The sequence below is a fragment of the Felis catus genome, chromosome B3, assembly GCF_018350175.1.
Source record: "Felis catus isolate Fca126 chromosome B3, F.catus_Fca126_mat1.0, whole genome shotgun sequence".
NCBI lineage: Eukaryota > Metazoa > Chordata > Mammalia > Carnivora > Felidae > Felis > Felis catus.
In genome coordinates, this window is record NC_058373.1 from 145393859 (window position 1) to 145415902 (window position 22044).

Here is a 22044-nt window from a genome sequence, read left to right on the forward strand (position 1 = left end):
GCGGGGCCGCGTTCCCGCCGTGCCCCGACGCGCCTTCGCGTTCTTGGCGTCGTCTGTTCCCGCCGCTCCGCTGGGCAGTTGTGGTGGCGCCGTCGCCGTGCCGGGAGCATGCTGCGCAAGCTCACCGTCGACCAGATCAACGACTGGTTCACCATCGGCAAGACCGTGACGGATGTGGAACTGCTGGGCTCACCGCCCGCCTTCCCGGCCGAGGCGGCCAGGGACGAGGCGCAGCGCAGGGACGCGCCCCCCCGCTTCGGCCCAGCAGCCGGGGCCCAGACTGGGGCCCAGCCGGCAGCGTCCGGGAGGTAGGAGGCCGAGGGTGGGTGCGAAGCCCAGGCCCGGCCAGGGGTGGGAGCGAGGCCGGCAGTGGGGGTTGGTGTGAGGCCCGAGCCCTTGCCCCTCCCCAGACTCTCCATGACTACGTCCCTGGCCCCCGGCTGGACCACCCCGTGACCTAGGCCTGGTTAACTCTCCTGGAAGTTGAGCCACTCCAGAATTAGGTTCACTTTTTAACTTTTTTTTTTTAATTAATAAGCTATTTTTGAGAGCAGTTTACATTTACAGAAAAGTTGAGCATAATCCCAAGTACCTTTTTCACTCCCGCCAACGTTTCCCTGTTGTTAATGTCTTTTTGTGTGTCATTGTACAAGTGACGAGCCCATGTGGATACGTTATCGTTAACCAGAGTCCGTAGTGACGATGAGGGTTCAATCTTAGTGTTGTGGTCCGTGGTTGTGGACAGGTGTATGAACCTGTATCCACCACCATACAGAATAGTTCCATTGCCTTTTGTGCTCTGCCTCTTTACCCCTCCCTCTCCCCCCCCAGCCCTGGCAACCACTGATCCTTTCACTATCCGTAGTGTTGCGTTTTCTAGAGTGTCTTATAGTTAGAATCAGGCCTGTTTAGCCTTTTCAGATCTGCTACTTTGATTTTGTAATATGTGTTTAAGTTTCCTCCATGTTTTTTCATGGATTGGTAGCTTTTTTCTTTCTTTCATTCTTTTTCTTTCTTTCTTTTTTTTTTTTTAACACGTGTTGAATGATATTCCATTGTCTGGATGTACCACAGTCTGTGCATTTACCTCCTGAAGGATGCTGGTGGCTTTCAAGTTTTGCAGTGATGAGTAAAGCTGTGGTAAACATTTCTGGCAGGATTTTGTGGGTCAAACGTTTTCAGTCCATTTGGGTGAATACCAAGGAGCTGGAAAGCTGGATCTTCGTTCGGTTTTATGAACGCTCCTTCTCCCACTATTTTTTTTTTTTTTTTAACTTAAGCAACTGTTCTTGGTTCATCTGTTCACATGATTTTGGTGGAAATAAAAAGGCAAGAGGAGGGCATCTGTTTTTAGAAGACCCAGCCTGGTGTACCGAAACACCTGTTCCCTCTATAAAGCGGGCCACTGTGGAAGTACTCCCATCTTGGAGTGTCTGTGTCAGTTCTCGGACCCTCCCCCCCCCCCCCCCCCCATTCAACACCTTTTTCAGATGAGAGGGTGGTTTTTGTTTTTTAGTTTTTTTTTTTTATTTGTGATGTTTATTTATTTTTGAGAGAGAGACAGGGCACAAGCTGAGGAGGGGCAGAGAGAGAGGGAGACACAGAATCTGAAGCAGGCTCCAGGCCCTGAGCTGTCAGCACAGAGCCCGACACGGGGCTCCAACTCGTGAACAGTGAGATCATGACCTGAGCCGAAGTCGGATGCTTAGCCGACTGAGCCACCCAGGCACCCCAGTTTTTTAGTTCTTGAGAAAGTTTCTCTTGTTGGTTGGCCCCGTCAGGTTTTCATGGGATTGCTTCAAGCCTCTGTAGAGTCAAGGACTACTTGGGATCTTTAGTAAACCTGTTCTTGGAGGCGGGGAGGGGACAAAGAGACCCTTGTGCACCTTTAGAGTGGCTTTTTTGTTGCTGCTTTTGTACTTTTTCCCCTTGAATTGCTCTAGTGAGTAATCCTGTAGGCTACCCTCTCTCCTTGAGTTTCCTCTGCTTGTAACGGGCAGAGCTGTGTTGCTTCTAAATAACTTACTGTGGTAGTGGAAGTAAATTATTATTGCCCTTTTCAGAAACTAAAAGTATAGATTTAAATGTTCTAACTACTGAGGACCGGTTGTTACAATTTCCAGTCTTTGGCGGATTAAGACTTTGAAAAATCAATAAAAATGAAATTTCAGAGTAATGGAATGGAAAAAAGAAAATACAAGCCCCACTTAAAATATTAATTATAATTATCAAGTAAAATTACTTTGTAAAATTGCCATAAACGTTTCAACTTCTGTACGTAGCTAGAAATAGGCAAATAACATTGAGATTTGTTTGTGTAGTGCTTTGAGTCTGAGCAGTACTTCTCTGAAAGGCCCTTCCTGGGCCCTTACCATGTGCATATCTAAGGCGGAGGCTCTGCTGTGTAGTGGGCACTCAAATACAGCTACGTTATTTAGTCCTTGAAATAACCCCCTGAGATTGATGGCAGTAACTTAATTTTGTAGTTGAGGAAACAGACTTGGGTGGTAAAGTGCCTTGCCCAATAACTTCCTGAAATAAATAGTCACGGTAGGTAGAAAGAGCCTCTACCTCCCTCCAAAGATAACCACAGGACCCTGTGACTGTGTTCTGTTACAGGAAAGAGGGATTTTGTGGATGTAACTAAGGTTATAGATTCTAAAATAGGGAGATTACCTGGATTGTCTAATGACACGAGCCCTTAAAAGCAGGGATTTGAAACACGAGAGGGACTCGACCAGTTGGTGTTAGACAGGACCGACCACAAAGGAAGCAGGAGAAGAATGTGGACAGCTAGGAGCAAAGATGGGATCCCGGCTGACGGCCAGCAGGGAGACAGGGACCTCTGTCCTACAACTTCAAGGAACTGAATTTGGCCAACGACCCTGAATGAGCCTTTGGTAGTGAACGCGGTCCTGCCAGCACCTTGATTTTGCCCTTACGGGACTCTAAGCAGAGGACCTACTTGTGTCCACCTGCACTACTGATTAACAGAAACTATGAAATAATCAATTTGTGTTGTTTTGAACTGCTGGATTATTGATAATTTGGTATGGCAGCAACAGGAAACTGATACAGTGGTAGACCTGGGGTTGATGTAGGGTGAGCTGACCATAAAGGCACCCTCTGCCCCGTGGCAGGCGCACAACTGATGCTCAGATACTTGTTGACTGAGGTCTTTCCAGAAAGGAGAATTTGAATGAGGTTTTGATGTTGGTGAGAAAACATCTGACATAGAGGAAGACAGGTTTTGAAGTATAGGATAGCCCACAGTGAAACTGTATTTGGGAGGGACGATCAGGGTACGATCAGTTTGCGTTGAGTCTCTGGAGTCCAGTCCACGAGAGCGTTGTTAAACCAGCTTCATGAGTCATGTGAGTAATGACTACCGGCATTAAGAATAAAGAAGAGAAGTAGAAAACACGAGACTCTTTGGCATCTCCAAATGTACGTTGTCCCAGAGAAAGCTTTCCCATAGAAACTCCCCATTTCAAATCACCTATCTGGTGATTCCTTTTACCTAATTCAGTTTTCCCTTCTCGGTATCTCTCAGGTAAGTTGAGTGCCCACTGTGTTGAGCACCGCGTCAGGGGACAGGAAGCACAGCAGTCTGTCCTTCCGACAGACAAGGGAGGTCCCATTTTATAGCTGAGGATCAGCTAAGTTGAGAAACCGATCCCCGTCCACCTATTTCTTATGTGGTAGGATGGCTGTCTGACTCCAGCATATGTTACTTTTCACTTCTCGCTTGTTGCTTTTCGGTATGTAGGCTTTGCACACGTTAGTGTGTGTACGTGTTATCCTCCGAGAGTTGCGGTTTTCTGTTGACCACAAAAGCCGTGCTTTTTAAAGACCTTTTTGTCCGTTTACAGATTTAGTTTGTTAGGCCACTTTCCCATGAATTACAGTGTTCCTTATGTAATTCAATGCCCCGGAGGGGAGTGGCTGAGAGAGAGAGAGAGAGAGAGAAAGAGAATAGGGGAGCTCTGGGGGCACGGAGCTGGGTCCACGATTATCTCTGAAACCACGAAGGACTCTGCTGCTTCATCTGAGGCTACTGGGGGGCCATTGGAAGGCACTCTGAGGTTTTGACCAGAGCTGTGGGGTGATGTGACTTCTGGCTTTAACATGATCACTGCTGTGTGGAATGGACTGCAGCGGGCCCAGGGCAGTAACAGGGGATCAGGGAAGAGTCCATTAATATCATCTGTGACATCACTTTAGATGTCAGCTTGGCTGGACAGTTGTGCTGATATTTGGCCCAACATGATTTAAAAAAAGCTTTTTTTAAAAAATGTGTATTTATCTTAGAGAGAGAGACAGTGTGTGAGAGGGGGAGGGGCAGACAGAGAGGGAGACACAGAATCCGAAGCAGGCTCCAGGCTCTGAGCTGTCAGCACAGAGCCCAATGCGGGGCTCAGACCCATGAACCTCGAGATCGTGACCTCAGCCAAAGTTGGACGCTTAACCAGCTGAGTCACTCAGTGCCCCTGGCCCAACATGATTCTGGATGTTTCTATGGAGGTGCTTTTTGGATGAAACGAACATTTAAATTGATAGATTTTGAGTAAGGCAGATTACCTTCCAAATTGTGGGTGGGCCTCATCAAATCAGTTGAAGACCTGGCTAGAACGAAGATTTACCTCCTAAAACAAGAAGGAATTCTGCCACGTCCCTTCAGACTCGGGCTGCAACTCCTTCTCAGGTTTCCAGTCTGCTGGCCTAGCCTGCACATTTTGGACTTGTGTCTCTACAATCTCATGAGCTAATTCCTAAAAGTAAATCTCTCTTTCTCTATACACATCTGTTGGTTTAGTTTCTCTGGAGAATGCCCGCTAATACATCATCTAAGAAGAGAGGATGGTGGGTTAGACCAGGACTGTGGCATTGGAGGCGGTAAGCAGTATGCAGTTTGGATGTATTCCTAAGACACAAGCGAGGACTTTGTAGCTGGATCAGATACAGAACATGAGTGGGGAAGCAATAACGGGGACACCAAGGTTCTTGGCCGAGCAGCTGGAATGTGTTGCCATCGATGGAGAAAGGCAGGACCACGAGAGGAGCTGGTGTATGGGGAGACTTTTGATTTGGACGTGTTAACTTGACATGACTGTTAGATGACAGTAAACGCAGGCAGTCTGGAATTGAGGAAGGAAGCCTGGCTGGAACTAGATGTTTGGGGGTTCAGTTTAAGGCTTGGAGACCAATGAGCTCACCCAGACTATGGGTGGTGGATCCTAGTGGGTGAGTGCAGGTCCAAGGACCTGAGAAGAAGAAGTGGGTGAGAAGAGGTCCAAGGACCCAAGCCTGGACCCCTTGAATGTTGAGAAGTTGACGAGATGGAATAAAGAAGAGTGAGAAGGAACGCCTGGAAGGCTCGGGAAAACCAGGCGGGTGGCCACCTCCCCTTTGTGAATAACCACTTGCCTGGTGCCCTGCGTCCACATCTCTTAGTACTTGTATGGAATTGCTTTCTGTTGTTTTCTCCACATGAGAACTTTTTGAGGGAATGTTTTATCACTGAATCTCCGCCTCCTGGTGTAGTGCCTGGCACATAGTAGGGGCCCAGGTATCTGCATGAATGGACTGCCTTGGTTAGGTCCCAATTCTTGAGGTCTTATGATATGCTAGAAATGAGTATGGCTTCCTTATCTGCTCCTGCTTTGACTGAATTGTGAAATCTGTCATACGCCTCTGACCACAGCTGATTTCCCTAAGGGTGTGTGTGTGTGTGTGTGTGTGTGTGTGTGTGTGTGTGTGTGTGTATCTGTATAATCCGATGAAAATTAGAATATCCTGGCAGATGTTTCCAGAATAAGAGTGCACTTCCCCGTTTGTGCTTTCACCAACCTGGCCTAGATGAACCATCCTCTCTTTCCTGCATTATTGCAAAAGCCTTCTATTTTTATTCTCCTCGCTTCCCATCCTTGTCCCCCGAATATTCTAGCACCTAGAAGAATGCCTGGCACGAAGTGGATGATCGGTTAATGTTTGGTAAATGAGCAAATTCTTGAGTCAACACTCACATCTAAGGTTTTTTGAGTACGTGTGCAACTATCTGTGGCTAGATTGTCATTAGAATAAAATGTAGACTCTGTTATGACTAACCGAGCTTTCCTCCAGCTGACATCTGCCTAATCTGCTGCTGCCCTCTGGCCACATTGGCATTTATTTTTTCTGTGTCTTGAAGACCCCAAACTCACTTCCACCTTGGGGCTTCTTTCTCTACTCTTCTTCCCGGAGTGCCTGCCCTTTTCCGTCTCCCTCTGCTTTGTTTCTTCCTGGGACCGCCTTCACCATTCCGGGCTCTGTCCCGATGTCTGCTCCTTGTACGGGCCTCCTGTGGCCTCCACAGCTGCACAAATCCTCCCACACCTCCTGTCTCCATCTCTGTAGTTTCTCTCAACATTGTTTTCTCCTCTAAAGCACTTACCATGTGCCCCAAGTCTTCTTTGTGATGTGTTTTTGGTCCCTCCACCATCGAGAATGACTCTGAGATTTCTGGCTCTGGGATTCTCTAAGAATTGGATGGCTTGGTGGCATTGTTGTTTACTGAGCTGAAGTGTCTAAAGAGCTGTGCTTTTTTGGGTGTACATGTGTTGCTTTGATTCCTTTGTTCCTTTTCTTGATTTGTATTTATCCTTTTAGAAAACAAATCTCTGTGACCTTGGTTACCTGTGGGCATCCAAGAGGAGGTGTCAGGTAAACAACTGACTGTATGCATTTGGAGCTCAGAGGTTAAGTTGGGGCTGGACACAGTGCAGGGACCCGACAAATGCCAGTCCCTGCCCTGTTGTTCACTGACGTTGGACAGCCATTGAACTTGTCTGAGGCTGTTTGTTCATGTGTCGAGTGGGAGTGATGCTACTTTCAAGGAAACGATTAAATGAGTGTATGTATACAGTGCTTTGCACACAGCACCTGGCATGTGAAAGAATGACTTAAACGCTACTAAATGGATTGGGCTGGTTAAATAATGCTCAATTCTGAGGGACGCCTGGGTGGCTCGGTTAAGAATCTGACTTTGACTCAGGTCATGATCTCATGGCCCATGAATTTGAGCCCTACATTGGGCTCTGCGCTGTTAGCACAGAGCCCAGTTCAGATCCTCTGTCCCTCCCTCTGTCTGCCCCTCCCATATGAGTGTGCTCTCTCTTTCTTTCAAAAACAAACATTTAAAAAAATCTGCTAACTTTTGAGAGCTTATGATGTGTCAGATACACAGAGTACTTTTATGTGGATTAATGTATGTTGTACCTCACTATTTTTTTTACATTTATTTATTTTTGAGAGAGAGAGAGAGAGAGAGAGAAGGAGAGAGTGCACACACAAGTGGGGGAGGGGCAGAGAGAGAAGGACACAGAGAATCCGAAGCAGGCTCCAGGCACCAAGCTGTCAGCACAGAGCCCGATGTGGGGCTCGAACTCACAAACCATATCATGACCTGAGCTGAAGTTGGACACCCAACCGACTGAGCCACCCGGCCACCCCCCCCCCCCCCCCCCGCACCTTAGTATTTTCTAGCCAAAGCTTTTAGCCACTGAGCCAATACTTTCTCTTTATAAAACATGCCTGAAGCCTTCCTGGTAGTTCTTTCCCCCATTTGCACCCCCTAATGTTTTTGACCCTCATTTTCTTGCCGGTTTTAGAAACAGGCCAACGTATGGAATGAGATCTGTTAATATTTAGGAAGTTATTTGTGTTAAAATTTCTATTTGATTTGTAGATTTTCGAGCAACAACTGTGGTTTTTTTTTTTTTTTTGAAGTTTATTTTGAGAGAGAGAGAGGGAGAGAGAGAATCCCAAGCAGGCTCCGCCCTGTCAGCACAGATCCTGAGGTGGAGCTCCACCTGAGCTGTAACCAAGAGTCAGATGTTTAACTGACTGAGCTACCCAGGAGCCTCTAAACAACTGTAGTTTTAAATTACATACACCAGTGCTCTCACAGGAACCATGGTTGTTACGCTATTGCCAAAACAGAGAGATTCTGTCTACCAAAATGCAGTGTATTTTTTCCATTCCTGTTTATTTACTTCTATTTATTTACTTTTATTTATTTATTTATTTATTTATTTATTTATTTATTTATTTATTTAAAGTGAATTTTCAACCTTTATTTTTTTTGGGACAGAGAGAGACAGAGCATGAACGGGGGAGGGGCAGAGAGAGAGGGAGACACAGAATCGGAAACAGGCTCCAGGCTCCGAGCCATCAGCCCAGAGCCCGACGCGGGGCTCGAACTCCTGGACCGCGAGATCGTGACCTGGCTGAAGTCGGACGCTTAACCGACTGCGCCACCCAGGCGCCCCTATTTACTTCTATTTAAAAGTTTTTTTTAAGTTTATTTAATTTTGAGAGAGACAGAGACAGTACAAGTGGAGTAGCAGAGAGAGAGGGAGAAAGAGAAAGAGAATCCCAAGTAGGCTCTGCACCATGAGCGCAGAGCCTGATGTGGGGCTTGAACCCCTGAACCGTGAGATCATGATCTGAGCTGAAACCAAGCGTCAGAGGCTTAACGGAGTGAGCCACCCAGGTGCCCCTTAAGATTTTTTTTTTTAATGTTAATTTTTGAGAGAGAGAGAGAGACAGAATGTGAGCGGGGAAGGGGCCAAGGGAGAAGGAGACACAGAATCTGAAGCAGGCTCCAGGCTCTGAGCTGGCAGCACAGAGCCCACCTTGGGGCCCGAACCCATGAACGATGAGATCATGACCTGTGCTGAAGTTGGACGCTTAACCAACTGAGTGACCCAGGCGCCCCTCCATTTCTCTTTAAAGTCTGGCTGTGGAATTGACTGCATCGTGGGCAACTTAGAGCAGTATGGGTTCATTTTCCTCTTGGACTAGTGGGTCACCGAAGTGTCTGTAGCTTTTTCAGTCGTAGGAAGCTTCTGACAGCGGGGACTGAAGACCGTCCTCTTCTTCCTGTCTGGACAGGGAGAGTGGGCATCTCTCCCATGTCTCCCTGTGCTTGGTCATTTCTTTTGTGTGGTGGCTGATTAAGGTGCCCTGGGTGGGGGGGAAGAATGGAGTGTTCTGGGTCTCTTTGTGGTGTATATTTCCTCATCTACATGGTGAGGTTGCCACTTCTGGGGCTGCATCATAGACCAGTCCAAGCTGTTTAAAACAGACATTTTGTTCCCACCATTAAGGTGATAATACGAAAACTTTTGTGTGCTGTTTTCTGTATTCACTGGATAATAAGCAGTTATGCACTTCTGGGGACAGTCAGCTCTCCCACAAATAGTTTCCATTCAAATTTCTCAGTGCTGGAAGAGCCCTTGCTAGTTAGCTTGTGAACACAGAACCACAAGGGAACAGGAACGAGAGGGGTCTATTTCAGATCCACTTAGAGCTGTGTTTCCCTTTACCTTGTCTTATTAAACCCTGGTCGGGTTGACACCATTCACTGCATGGTTAGGATTAAAGACCAAGTTGAAGCCTGCTCAGGATGGTGTGGATGTTGTCTGAGAGTATAGGAGAAAACAGGTCAGAAGGGTTTGTTTGGGGTGTGTATTCAGTTCTGGTCCTGAATATGTTTTCCTTTTAGATGGAAGAAAACGATAAAATCCCAAGTGTAAAGTTGTAAACATTGGGTTCCTTGGACTTACTTTTAAGAGTGATAAACATTCTAGGGGAGCCTAGGTGGCTTAGTCGGTTAAGCGTCCAACTTCAGCTCAGGTCATGATCTCATGGTTCATGGGTTCGAGCCCCGCGTCGCGCTCTGTGCTGACAGCTCAGAGCCTGGAGCTTGCTTCAGATTCTGTCTCTCCCTCTCTCTCTGCTCCTCCCCCACTCATGCTCTGTCTCTGTCTCTCAAAAATAAATAAACATTAAAAAAAAAGTGATAAAGATTCTAGCACTTAATAAAAAAACCCCAATGATGAGTTTTCTTCTTGAATGAAATTATGAAATGTTGAATTTTGCATATTATTATTAGGTATTTTATTTTATTTATTTTGAGAGGGAGGGAGGCAGAGAGTGAGCAAGCGTGAGTGGGGAGGGGCAGAAAGAGAGGAAGAGAGAATCCCAAGCAGGTTCTGCACTGTCCGTGTAGAGCGAGATGTGAGGCTTGAACTCACAAACCAAGAGATCATGACCTGAGCCGAAATCAAGAGTCAGCTGCTTAACTGACTGAGCCACCAGGCACCCTGAATATTTGCCATCTTAAATGAACCCAGTCTGTTTCTCTTTATTGATATAATATAGTGTTCTATTTCCTTATTTATTTATTTATTTATTTATTTATTTATCTATCTATCTATCTGTCGTATTTATTTATAAAATGTTTTATTTATTTTTGAGAGAGCGAGCGAGCGAGCATGTGCACACAAGCAGGGCAGGAGCAGAGAGAGGGAGACAGAGGGTTCAAAGTGGGCTCTGCACTGACAGCAGCGAGCCCGATGTGGGGCGTGAACTCACAGACTGCAAGATCATGGCCTGAGCGGAGGTCGGACGCTCAACCGACTGAGCTACCCAGATGTCCCTGTTTCTTTTTCACGCCTTTCCTTAATGTTAGTTGCGATTAAAAAATATTGTAATTAGTAACAAATCTGAGTGTTGGAGTAAAGCATCACTTAGTCTTTACACATTATCTTCTCTGTGACTGCCCATCCTCCCTTCCCCGCTGATTATGACTGGAGGCCGGTCCGTGTTTTATTGTAAAAGTAAGATTCACGTCAGTCATTTATTTTATTCTACACAGCTTCCTTTCAGAATAAAAGTCAAGGTTAATGTCTAATTTCCACACAGAATTTGTCCAGTTTCATACTAAATAAAATGCCTATGTTCCTGTGAGAGATGTTTGAGGTATAAGAAAATACTTCAAACATTTTTTTCAAAATATTTGGAACCATTTTAGTTAAAAGTAGACTGTTTAATAAAACATTGCATTTGTAGAGTGGTTAAAAAAGGAACACTACTTAAAACCTAGGATGCAGAGTTAAACGCTACGTAACATCTGACTTTGCAACAAAACATGAAATCACATCACTTTTTCTTTTAATATTAAGAGTTCTGCTTCTAAAGGCGGTCATAGAAACTCCTCTGGCTATAAGTAACTTAACTTGATGGGTAATAATATGGGAGGTTCCATATTCTGTGTGAGAATGCTGGGAACCTGTTCTTTGTGGTTTTGTCCACGTAACTGGAAATAGTGGGTATTTCGTCTTTGTCTGAACTCTTGGAGCTTGAGCCTGGCATCACAGAAGGAACAGGACAGTCTGTGTTCCTTGACTCTTCCAGGCCCTCCTGCTGGTTGCCTTTGTCAGCACTGTTTAGGAAGTCTTTCAGAACTTGCTTGAAGATGTAGACTATTTCCCATGGCAGTACATCATTTTCTGCTAAAACTTCTCGAAATCTAGAGGGAAAGCAGTAGTGAATATTCAATTCAGAAACTCCCTTCTGTGCATATTCATTTATCTCTGAAACATAGCTGAAATAATGTAATTGCATAGTAGTTACCTTTTGAATAATCTGCTCATCCCTTTAAAATTACGCTTCTAGTAAAGACATTCTCTGTGACTTAAAAATATTTCCAGTAAGATATTTTTGTCCAGCCTATCCTTGGGGATTTTGGTTTTGGGTTTTTGATGCACGTGATTAAAGTATGTACCCGATAGAATACGATTTCCAGTCTAGATATATGAAGAACTTAGACTTGACAGCAGCAGATAATCACAAAAGAGAACATAGTATTTTTACCTGCTGAGAATAGTTCCGGTCTGACAAGGTTGAACTTGTGAGCAAAGGACTTCAAGTTGTCTTTGTTCAGTAGCCGGGATGGTCATGTGGGGGTTCTGGTGGTTTCTCAGCCAGTTGTAATCCACTCCTGTTTTTTTTACTTTTTGTTCATTTTCGATCTCCTGTATTAGTCTCTCTCGCTCCTTCAGATGCCACTTTAATTCCCGAAGCAGGGTCTTTGTCACTACATCTGAGCCAGGACAGTGTGCGGGTTTGTAGGCATCGTATTTTGGCCATTTCATCCAGCCAAAAAGTGGCATGCTCAGCCTACGGGAATATTCTCACTTGTTTATTTGTATAAAATGTTGCGGTTCTGATCAGCACATCTGTTTCTTTTCAGTAAATTTGCCAGAAACTGCGTGAATTTTTCACTGGTTAGATATGCAGGTCAAAACGAGATTAGAATGTGGATTAAAGTCTTTTAATTTCTAACTAGGTCAGTACCAAAAACCAAGCTTTGAAAACACATTATGTAGCTAAGCAGAAGTGAAATATACAAAGTCAGAGATAATCTCCAGACTGAACATTTTCTGAAAATAACACTGGCACTTGCTATTAAAAGTTCTTAGGAGGCTTTAAAACATTAACGTATAGGAAAGCTCTACCTCCACACACACTTTTGACTTAGGTTTTGCGCAGAAAAGGTTTAAAGCGTACCTGGTAAGTTGATGGATCCGATGTGGTGATGTTGCCAAAGAGTTTGCTTGAATTAGTGACGAAGCTGTGTTTTTCTTGGGCGTATATTGTTCTTCCGGATGCGTCCCCTGTTGGAAGGAATGAACCTCCTTATTTACCCACTGAAACTGTATTTGAAATAAATCAATTTCTGTGTTAGGAATGAGGTTGTGATGTCTTCATTTAGAGAGAACGCTCATTAATTCACCTTGTAAGTGAGCTAGAAGAAGTGACAAAAATAACTTACTGTTTAATCTTCACAAATTATATAACGGTCTGCCTTTTGAACGTAGCCCCGTCTGTTTGAAAAAGATGCCGGCAGCCACAGGCTCTGGTCCTAAATGCACTCCGACTCGGCTCCGGTGATGCAGCGAGGAACGGCACCGGGAGGCACCGGGGCCGCGCTCCCAGCGACGGGGGGGACGGTGCGTGCTGTGATGTTCTGCTGTGGGTCACAGCTCAGGGCTGTATTTTTATGCCTGTAGAGAGCTAAAAATAACCACGCTGCTTTAATTCTTCTGCTTAACTTTCAGGCCATCTAGCAGCCAGGTCACTGTCCCCTCTAATGAGAGCAGAAAAAACAGATCAGTCTTGACGATTTGCAAAATATCCGTCCTGAGGAAATTCGTGATGATGGAGCAAAAGAGGCGAAGAATGCTGGTATCAGTCCTAGGCGGACTGTTTAGTCAGGGTTATTTTCTGTATTCATCTCGTTTCTCTCTCTAACCGGTAGTGAGATTTGTATGCTGGAGCCAGTTGTGAGGCCGGAGGACGTAAATGCTGAAGTAGGTGACTTGACAGTGTAGTTTATACTCTCTTGAAAAACCGTAATAATAGATTAAGGGTAGGGGAAAAGAGATCTAAGAGCATGAGAAATTGAAAACGAAACCTTGTAATTCATTCTACAGAAGACGATGGCAGTGTTTTCTTTTGGAGCCGAGGGTGAAACACACTTACCGTTGGGGCGAGGGCCGATGCGATGGCGATGCGATGCGGGATGGTCTTTCCTTCAGGGGCCGCGCGGGTCTTTTACTCTCTGCTTCTGTGTTCGGTGACTACGTAGCGGCTTTTCCTTTCATACCACTTGTTTCTTCTGTTGCCTTTTCCTTCAAATGAACTGTGAAGAATGGACATGGTTCCCATCAGACCCGCTTGTCACGCGTGATGAAGAGTGACGTGTGCGGTCAGCCTACGGCCCTGTTCCTTACACGTGAGAAGTGGCCCGCTGTCGGCATCCATCATCTTCACCGGGCAGGTTTTCACATCGCATCGTGTGCGGCGCTCTGAGAACGGAAGCAGTCGAGTTCGGCAGGACAGAAACGTCCTCGCGGATTTTCTGCCGAAGTTACGACGAATCCTGACACTTCTCCCTTCGAATAACCTCCTTGCTGTTGCTTTAATTTAAACAGTTTGTGCCTCTGCGATGGTGACGGCAACGTCGGGAGTATAGCGGCTGTGGAACACGAGCCACGTTTCTTTTCGGGGCCTTCTGTGGCTTCCTTCCCCTTCCTGCCGGCGCTGCCCCGGAGCGTGTCTTCCCGACACGTGTCGTCGTGTTCCCTCTGCCCTCAGAGTTGCTCACACAGACTCTGTCTTCTGAGATGTTCATTCTCTCTCTTTTCCGTGTATCCACTTTGTAGTTCTTTATTCACTTTGTAGTTTGTTGTGGAGGTCGGGGAAGGCCTTTTCGGGGCCGGGCGGGGGGGGTGGTGGTGTCCTTGGGAGATTTGAAGATCGGTGAGCCTGCTGCGCAAAGAGCTCCTCAGAGACACCCCCCGCCGCAGACTTCTCTGGCGCCTGTGCTGCCCCTGTGGCGCCTGCTCAGGTGGAGCCCTCACAGTTTCTCTTACGGCTCAGCTTCCATTCCACGCGCCTCCCTTCCGTCTTCTGCGTGTGAGCCTGCATTTCTGGTGCTCAGGCTGTGCTGCTTATATTATTGTCACCGGTATGTTTTCTGTCCTGTCTCCTGAGATTGTTTGATTGAAGTAGAACTCAGGTATCAGTACAGTCGTGCCCCTGCTACCTTGTAGACGGACACCAGAAATATCCGTGGATCAGGATTTGTGGAGAAAGTACCTTCATGTTAATCCTTTCTGTTTATTAAGCTATAACCAGATTAACTTGGATTAAAACAAATTTTTTTTTAACGTTTAGTTATGAGAGAGAGACACAGAGCACGAGCAGGGGAGGGGCGGAGAGAGAGGGAGACACAGAATGCGAAGCAGGCTCCGGGCTCTGGGCTGTCAACACAGAGCCCGACATGGGGCTCGAACTCACTGCCTGCGAGATCGTGACCTGAGCTAAAGTCGGACGCTTAACCGACTGAGCCATCCAGGCTCCCCTAACTTGGATTTTATTCAACATTTTAGTACGTTGAACAGATGAGTTGTTTCTGAGGAGCTGCAGCCTCCAGGCATTTTGTGTGGAAGGCAGAAAGCTTAGACTGTGATACTGGCCAGTTTCTTTTGGTCACTGTCATCGTTTTCCAGGCTGCGTGTTGTTAGCTGAAGATTGTACCATCTCTCATACTCGCTGTGAGATCGCACTGTAGCATTTACAGGGTGAGCATATAAACTTCTAAGGTGTGTAGAGAAGTGCATAAGAAAATAAGTCTGGAAAAACAAAATTTTGGAAACCTGAGGGGAAGCTGAGGAGCCAGGGACAAGTGTTCGTGTTTACAGTCGGGGCCTCGTTAGTGCTCGGCAGCATTTGATAGTGGCGCAGGGAGGATTCCTCACCCGGAGGAGCCTGGTGACCCGGCCCTCTGCTTTTAAGTCCTTTGCTACTCGGTTTAAAATCCTGGATCGCTGCTGCTTCTGTCTTTCGGCTGTTAGAGATGCAGTTGATAAAATCATTTTAATTAAAACACACTAATCGTGTATTTTTTTTTAATGTTTGTTTATTTTTGAGAGACAGAGCAGGAGCAGGGGACGGGCAAAGAGAGAGGGAGACCCAGAATCCGAAGCAGGCTCTGGGCTCCGAGCTGTCAGCACAGAGCCCGACGCAGGGCTGAAGCTCATGAACCACGAGATCATGCCCTGAGTCAAAGTCGGCTGCTTAATTGACTGAGGCTGCGGGGCGCCCGACATTTTTAAAAAAATTTTTTTAATGTTTATTTATTTTTTGAGAGAGACAGAGTGTGAGTAGGGGAGAACAGAGAGAGAGGGAGACACAGAATCTGAAGCAGGCTCCAGGCTCCAGGCTCCAGGCTCCGAGCTGTCAGCACAACCCAACACAAGGCTCGAATTCACGAACCGTGAGATCATGACCTGAGCCGAAGTCGGCCGCTCAACCGGCTGAGCCACCCAGGCACCCCTTGTTCATAAGCTTTAGGTTTTACAGTTTACGTTAGTTTATTGATATTTTCCTTTTTGACTGTTCTTTTTTTGTGCTCTTGTTTATGAAGGCTTCTCTATTCCAGATTATCAAGTGTAGGAGAACATTAGCTTTACAGGTGTGAAAAAGCAGGTGTCTGGGTGGTTGAATGGGTTTGGAAGTGATTTAAGGTTGGTGTGAGGTGTAGGGTCGGACACCCAAGTTGGATAGCCAGTGTCCAACTACGTGGCCATCGCTCCAGCCTGGAGATTTTCCCGGGTCTTCACGTGCTGGGTAGTTGTGTGTGTCCTGGGCATCTTGAATGCTGTATTACGGGACCCGGGGGCTTGTTTAAATCTTCTGGGGATTGCAGCTGAGCAGCCGTGTTCGGGTGGCAAATTCCCGCCAGCCTTGTGTGAGGTTTCGGGAACTCTCCGGTTTTCAGAGCCCTCGCGGCGCCACCCGGTCTGTCCTACAGGGTGCCACCTGTTGGCCATCCTGGAGCTCAGCCCTCAGTCATCAGTCCGTGGTGGGCTCTTTGGGGTCAGCGCATGCTTGTACGGCCCAGTGGCTTCTGGGCGGCCTTGGGGGTCTCGCTTCCCCAGGTGCTCTCTTGTCCCTGAGGCAGCTCCCGGCCCAAAGCCTGCGGCTTTATTGCCCTGCCTCGCCATGCGCTTCCTGCCGGTTCAGCTGCCGGCGTTCACATTCAGGGCCAAGCGATGGGAGGACCCTGGAGGAAAGAAGGCAGTGAGGGTCCACCCTACCCTCTGGGAGAGGATGTCTCCCCTCCTTAGAGTTTGAGGCTCTTGCTGACCCCTGGAAACACAAAATCTGGGGACTGCCTTCACTTTGAACATGTGGGGTCCCCTCTCCTCCCTGAGGCACGAGAACTGCTTCTGGGGCGCCCTGTCTACGCCCGTGCTGTGTCTGCACTTGGGGACGGCAGAGTTAAATGATTGCAGATGCACCTCTGGTTTGCTTGCCGCTGCTCTGAATTCTGGTCGTTTTCCCCCATCTGCCCAGTACTGTGCTTTCAGGGACTCTGGTAACAGCTCACGTGCTCTGTCCTGGCTTTGTGGCTTCATTTTGAGGCACAGAGTGTGGTGTGCTCGTTTGGTCTTCCCAGGAGCTGGAACTGGGGAAACGTTCTCGACTCCTGTGTTTTCATACCCAGATCTAGCATGCCGGCATACGTATTCTTTAAAGATATTATTTATAAGTAATCTCTAAACCCTGCACGGGGCTCGAACTCACAACCCCAAGATCAAGAGCCACACGCTCCACCAACTGGGCCAGCCAGGCGTCCCCATGCCAGCACGTTCGAGTGGCTCCCCCCTCATGGTTGCCACTCTGGTCCGAGCCCCGTCGTCTCTGGCCTTGGTTACTGTGCTCCTGTGTTCGGTGGTCTCCCTGCTTCTGAGTACCCACCCCTGTCACCGCACCCCGCTTCACCCGGTCTGAGCCGTTCTGTTAAAATAGGAGTTTGATGTTGCTGTTTGTCTGTCCTGGCTCAAAACCCATCTCCCTCAGAGCAAAAGCCCAAATCTCTGTAATTCGTCCCTGCCGGCAGCCTACCCCCTGCCCTTCCCGGTAACCAACTCCTGTTCCCCGTACCTCGGGGCCCCCCCACCCTTCTCCTGGGCTGCCTCCGCCTCCCGCCTCTTGTGGCACACTTGCCTCAAGGCTGGCCTTTCCTGTGTCCTTGTTCAGGAGATCTTTCCCCTCCAGGGCTGCATGGCCCTTCTCTTTCTTTCCGCTGATCTTTGCTTTATTGTCGCCTTATCATCCTATTAATATTGCAGCCGCCCTCGCCCCATCTCCTCTCCTGGCTGCACAGGTATTTTTCTCTATGGGCTCATCTCTGAATGACGTGTTCTATGTTTTACTTTATTTTTCTTCTCCCAACTAGACTGTAAACTCCATGAGGACTGTCTGCCAGCCGCTTTATCCCAAGTGCTTAAAACAGCACTTGGCACGGAGGCAGCCTTGAATATTAATTTGCTCAGTGGATTAATGAGTAAATATCAGGTAAACAGTAACCAAAAGAATGTTGATGTAACTGTTAATAGCAGGCAAGAGTAGGCTTTGAGGCAAATAGCGTTTTATTAAAGTAAACCTCAAATTTCAAGAATTGGTATTGTGCAGTCTTCTTTCTGACGGCAGGGCGATTAAATTAGATGCGGATAATGCAAACATAATTGGTAGCATATTTTGCATATCACACAGCAGTTGCCTTTTTTTTTTTTTATTAACATCTTGGACATGTTTGCCTGTTAGCGTGAAGATGGCCCTGGCCATCCTTAAAAAGATGCACACTGAGTACGAGCGTGCCGTGGCTTGGCCCTCCCTCTGACATTTGTTTTCAGGTTTTAACCATTACAAACATCGTCCGAAGGTACCTTCTCTCCCTGGAGTTCTCCATACCCTTAGCTTTAAACTTGTACCTCCATATCACTGGTGAGTGTGCGTATCTGTTATGTCTCCTTCACTAGACGACACTTTCATGAGGGCAAGGACCTTGTTTTGTTTACTGCTGCACCTCTAGTGTCTAAGTTCCTCCGATGTGCTGGGTGTTCGGTAGATATTTGCTGACTAAGTGAATGCTCCCATGTCCGTGCACGTGCTTCCTTGTCTGCATGTTGAAATACTGCTCTACGGAAGACACTGAGGGGAAAATTTTGGTTCAGATACTGGCTGGTTGCCTTTCAGAATAACAAAAGTCTTAACTCATTTACCACTCCCTGCAGCGATCTAAGGATATTCAGTCTTCTGCTAATATGAAGGGGGAAATACTGGTCTCTCACTCTTTTATTTTTTTAATTAAAAAATTTTTTTGGAGAGAGAGTATGAGCAGGGGAAGGGCTGAGAGAATTCCAAGCAGGCTCCACTGTCAACATGGAGCCCGACATGGGGCTTGAACTCATGAACCATGAGATCATGACCTGAGCCGACATCAAGAGTCAGATGCTCAGCTGACTGAGCCACCCAGGTGTCCAGTTTCTCCCTGCTTTAATTTGCACTTGGGTGGCCAGAAGATGGGGAGTTGAGCATATTTGCATTTGAAAAAAAAATTTTTTTAATGTTTATTTTGGGGGGGGGGGGAGAGAGAGAGAGAGAGAAAGAGAGAGAGAGAGAGAGAGAGAGAGAGAGAGAGGGAGAAGGGCAGAGAGAGAGGGAGACACAGAATCCATAGCAGGTTCCAAGCTGTCAGCACAGAACCTGATGCGGGGCTCAAACTCATGAACTGTGAGATCATGACCTGAGCTGAAGTCAGACACTTAACCGACTGAGACACCCAGGTGCCCTTTATTTGCATTTGTTGAATGACCATTAGCGTGTTTTCTTCTCTGACTTAAGTAGAAGTAACTATTCAAGAATTCTTCTAGCACGTGGGATTTCTTGGCTTTTTGGAAATAGCATATTAACGTTTAATATTCTTTTTAGGCCACTTAGCCGAAAGAGCTCAGAAATGGAGTATATTGACAAATACAGACAGCTTGAAGCACAAGAATTTGACATGTGTGGCAGTGATCAGTCAACCAGTAGGCCAGGTAAATGGGTATTTTTAAATATTTAAAATCTGCTGCATGAGTTATTTACAGGTTAAAGTGTTACATTCTTTAAAGTTTTTAAGAAATGTGATATTTTGGTCAACAAAGAATCCATATTGCTTGTTAATTCAAGATGTGTTTTTGAGTGGGTGAGTATATGTTGGGTTGTAAAATAGTCACTTTTCTCTCTCTTTTTATTAAAAAGTTTATTTATTTTGAGAGCGCGCACGCATGCGAGCTGGGGAGGGGCAGAGAGAGAAGCCCAAGCAGGCTCTGTGTTGTCAGGGCAGAGCCCGTTGTGGGGCTTGAACTCATGAACGGTGACCTGAGCCAAAATCAAGAGTTGGACACTCAACTAACTGAGCCACACAAGTGCTCTGTTTTTTTCTTTTATTTTTTAAATTCTATTTATTTTTTATTTTATTTAAAAAAAATTTTTTTTAACGTTTATTTATTTTTGAGACCGAGAGAGAGCATGAACGGGGGAGGGTCAGAGAGAGAGGGAGACACAGAATCCAAAACAGGCTCCAGGCTCTGAGCTGTCAGCACAGAGCCCGACATGGGGCTCGAACCCACTAACCGTGAGATCATGACCTGAGCTGAAGTCAGACGCTTAACTGACTGAGCCACCTAGGCGCCCTGTTTTTTTTCTCTTTTAAACGTAGTTCTTAAATAGTCTGTTCTTTTGTTTTAATTTTTTTTGATGTTTATTTTTGAGAGAGAGAGAGAGAGAGGGAGAGAGAGAATGAGTGGGGAGGGGCAGAGAGAGAGGGAGGCACAGAATCCGAAGCAGGCTCCAGCCTGAGCTGTAGCACAGAGCCCGATGCGGGGCTCAAACCCATGAACCTTGAGATCATGACTTCAGCTGAAACCAAGAGTCGGACGCTTAACCACCCAGGCGCCCCACCACACTGTCTCATTCCATTTTGTTTTCTCATTGTTTGGGTCCCTACATAGATTCAGGTTTATTTCTCATGGTTTATGTTTCACCTTAAAGCAAAAGCGCATGGAGTTCTTTGCCTTTGTGTCTGTGTTCTTGCCTTGCTGTCGGCTTCGGCCTGGTGTTGCCTCATTAGGTGTTGTTTGTATATTTCAGCTACTGTCTTTAGCTCCCTCAGGAGGAATAGTTGTCTGGACGGTCTGGTAGGTTAACATCAGAAGTGATAGTTGAAAGTGTGTGCGCCCCTTGGTCCAGTGCGTACCTCTGCTAAAAATACAGAGCTGGACGTGGCCGAGCGTCGATTGCTTCATTGCTAATCTGTGGGGAGCCTCGGAGGTCTCGTGAATGTCAGCGGACAGGGATTGGCGATTTTGCCTGTGCAGCAGAGCACAGTGCGGTCCAGTGAAGGAGCCGTGTGCGTGTTACTTGCAGAGACCTCCATCAGCTCGTATTTCCCTTTGCGGAGGCGCGTTCGTTCTCAGATGACTGTGTGATGCGATCCTTCTTGTTAACGCCCGTATGGCCTGACCTGGGGCACGCCGCCCGCCGCTCCTGGAGCATGCCACATGGGATTGCCGCTGCTGCAAAGTAGTGAGGTTACGATTGAATGCCTGCAGTTGGAGGCATCTGCTCTAGTAACTTTTGATTTGGATTAAGATTTGGAACTGTTTGCTTTCTCTGTCCCTGGCATCTTAATGCCTTTGGAACTTTTCACCAGGCAGTTACATAAATTATAGCTTTGGCTGTATTCCAAGGATTCATTCAACAACCAGTGTTTATCAAGGTGTGTGCCAGGGACTGTGTGAGGCCTGGGAACATGGTAAGTAGTAAGACCTGGTCCCTCCCCTCGCAGAGATTATCATTTAATCATGTAGTTACGCAGATTCATGCTTGTGGAGGTGAGTGCTCTGAAAGACAGCTGTATGGGGGCCTGAGACCAGGGTTTCTGACTTGAGCTGGGGTATCGGGAAAGTTAACAGTTGAGCTTAGAGCTGACGGATGACAGACGTTACCGGGCAGCACGGGGATCAGGGAGGAGGGAACGTGCGCCGGGGGTCTGTGGCGGACGAAACCCTGGTGCCCCAGACTTGAAATGGGCGTTGTTGTCGGAGAATCGAGAGTGGGGGTGGGCAGGCCTGGGCACAGACAGTTGTAGGCTGGATAATAGGCCCCCGAAGAGGTCCGATCCTAAGCCCCAGAACCTGTGACTGTGTTAGCTCACAGGAGAAAGAATCCTTGCAACCGTGATTAAGTCACAGTCAAATGGCGAGGGGGAGACTGTCCCGGCGGGCCCTGTGGGATCACAGGGTTCTTACAAGAGGGGGCAGGAGGGTCGCAATCAGTAGGAGGAGATGTGACTGTGGAAGCCATAGGTTGGAGTGATGTGGCTTAGTGAAGAGAAACTAGCAGTTTCTAGTTTTTTTCCAGTTCACGTAAAAACATTTTAATGTTAATAACTCAGGGTAAAAAGATAACAGGAAATAAAAATAGCGAATTGTGAGGTTGAGGTATTTCTCACGGCACTTTGGGATTATACTTTGTCATATGTAGTTTGCTGATATGCCCTGAATTATCCATTTTGTTTTCTTAGAACTTAATCATGATGCTTTGCCTGGTCACCTCCCTTTGTTGCTGATGTACAGATGAGAGAGCCTTGTGGCCACGAACATCTCCCTGTTTGGTTTCCTGTCCCCTGTGGCGGTGGACGTGGAGGCAGGACTTGATTTGTGCTGGGTGTGCTTCAGCCAGTGACCTAGAAACGTCCAGCCGTGTTTGTGTTCCGTGGAGGAAGGCGTAGGGTTTGGACGGTAGAGTTAAGACTTT

The 22044-nt window shown here is 46.9% G+C and overlaps 2 protein-coding genes across 15 annotated transcripts in view; one reads left to right on the forward strand and one right to left on the reverse strand.

Annotated features, from left to right (window-relative positions):
• Positions 1 to 30: 30 nt before the first annotated feature.
• Positions 31 to 22044, forward strand: part of TDRD9 (tudor domain containing 9) — a 118693-nt gene continuing 96679 nt past the window's right edge. For 5 of the 11 annotated variants that reach the window (XM_045060596.1, XM_045060597.1, XM_045060601.1 and 2 more), the window contains exons 1-2: positions 31 to 308; positions 19174 to 19280. In XM_045060596.1, the coding sequence (XP_044916531.1) occupies positions 109 to 308; positions 19174 to 19280 (307 nt within the window). In that variant the 5' untranslated portion in view covers positions 31 to 108. The remainder of the gene's footprint in view (positions 309 to 19173; positions 19281 to 22044) is intronic. The other 6 variants (XM_045060598.1, XM_045060599.1, XM_045060600.1 and 3 more) reach the window with 3 other exon arrangements.
• Positions 10671 to 14461, reverse strand: RD3L (RD3 like). Of its 4 annotated transcripts, none has more exons than XM_045060609.1 (5): positions 13623 to 14461; positions 12662 to 13531; positions 12397 to 12503; positions 11701 to 12006; positions 10671 to 11356 (listed from the first exon to the last, which is right to left on the reverse strand). In XM_045060609.1, exons 4-5 carry the CDS (start codon positions 11997 to 11999, stop codon positions 11059 to 11061), a joined length of 597 nt encoding a protein of 198 aa, XP_044916544.1. In that variant the 5' UTR covers positions 12000 to 12006; positions 12397 to 12503; positions 12662 to 13531; positions 13623 to 14461; the 3' UTR covers positions 10671 to 11058. The 4 variants fall into 4 exon arrangements, with proteins under 4 accessions (XP_044916544.1, XP_019689263.1, XP_019689262.1 ...); XM_019833704.3 differs by having other exon boundaries at positions 12662 to 12903; positions 13372 to 14461; XM_019833703.3 differs by having other exon boundaries at positions 12662 to 13230; positions 13372 to 14461.

Excerpts from the sequence above, each read along its gene's own strand:
- RD3L (XM_045060609.1), bottom strand. The coding sequence starts at position 11,999 with ATGCCACTTTTTGGCTGGATGAAATGGCCAAAATACGATGCCTACAAA. Across the intron at positions 11,357-11,700 it reads ACCGGAACTATTCTCAGCAG|ATTTCGAGAAGTTTTAGCAG; the intron begins GTAAAAATACTA and ends CTTTCCCTCTAG.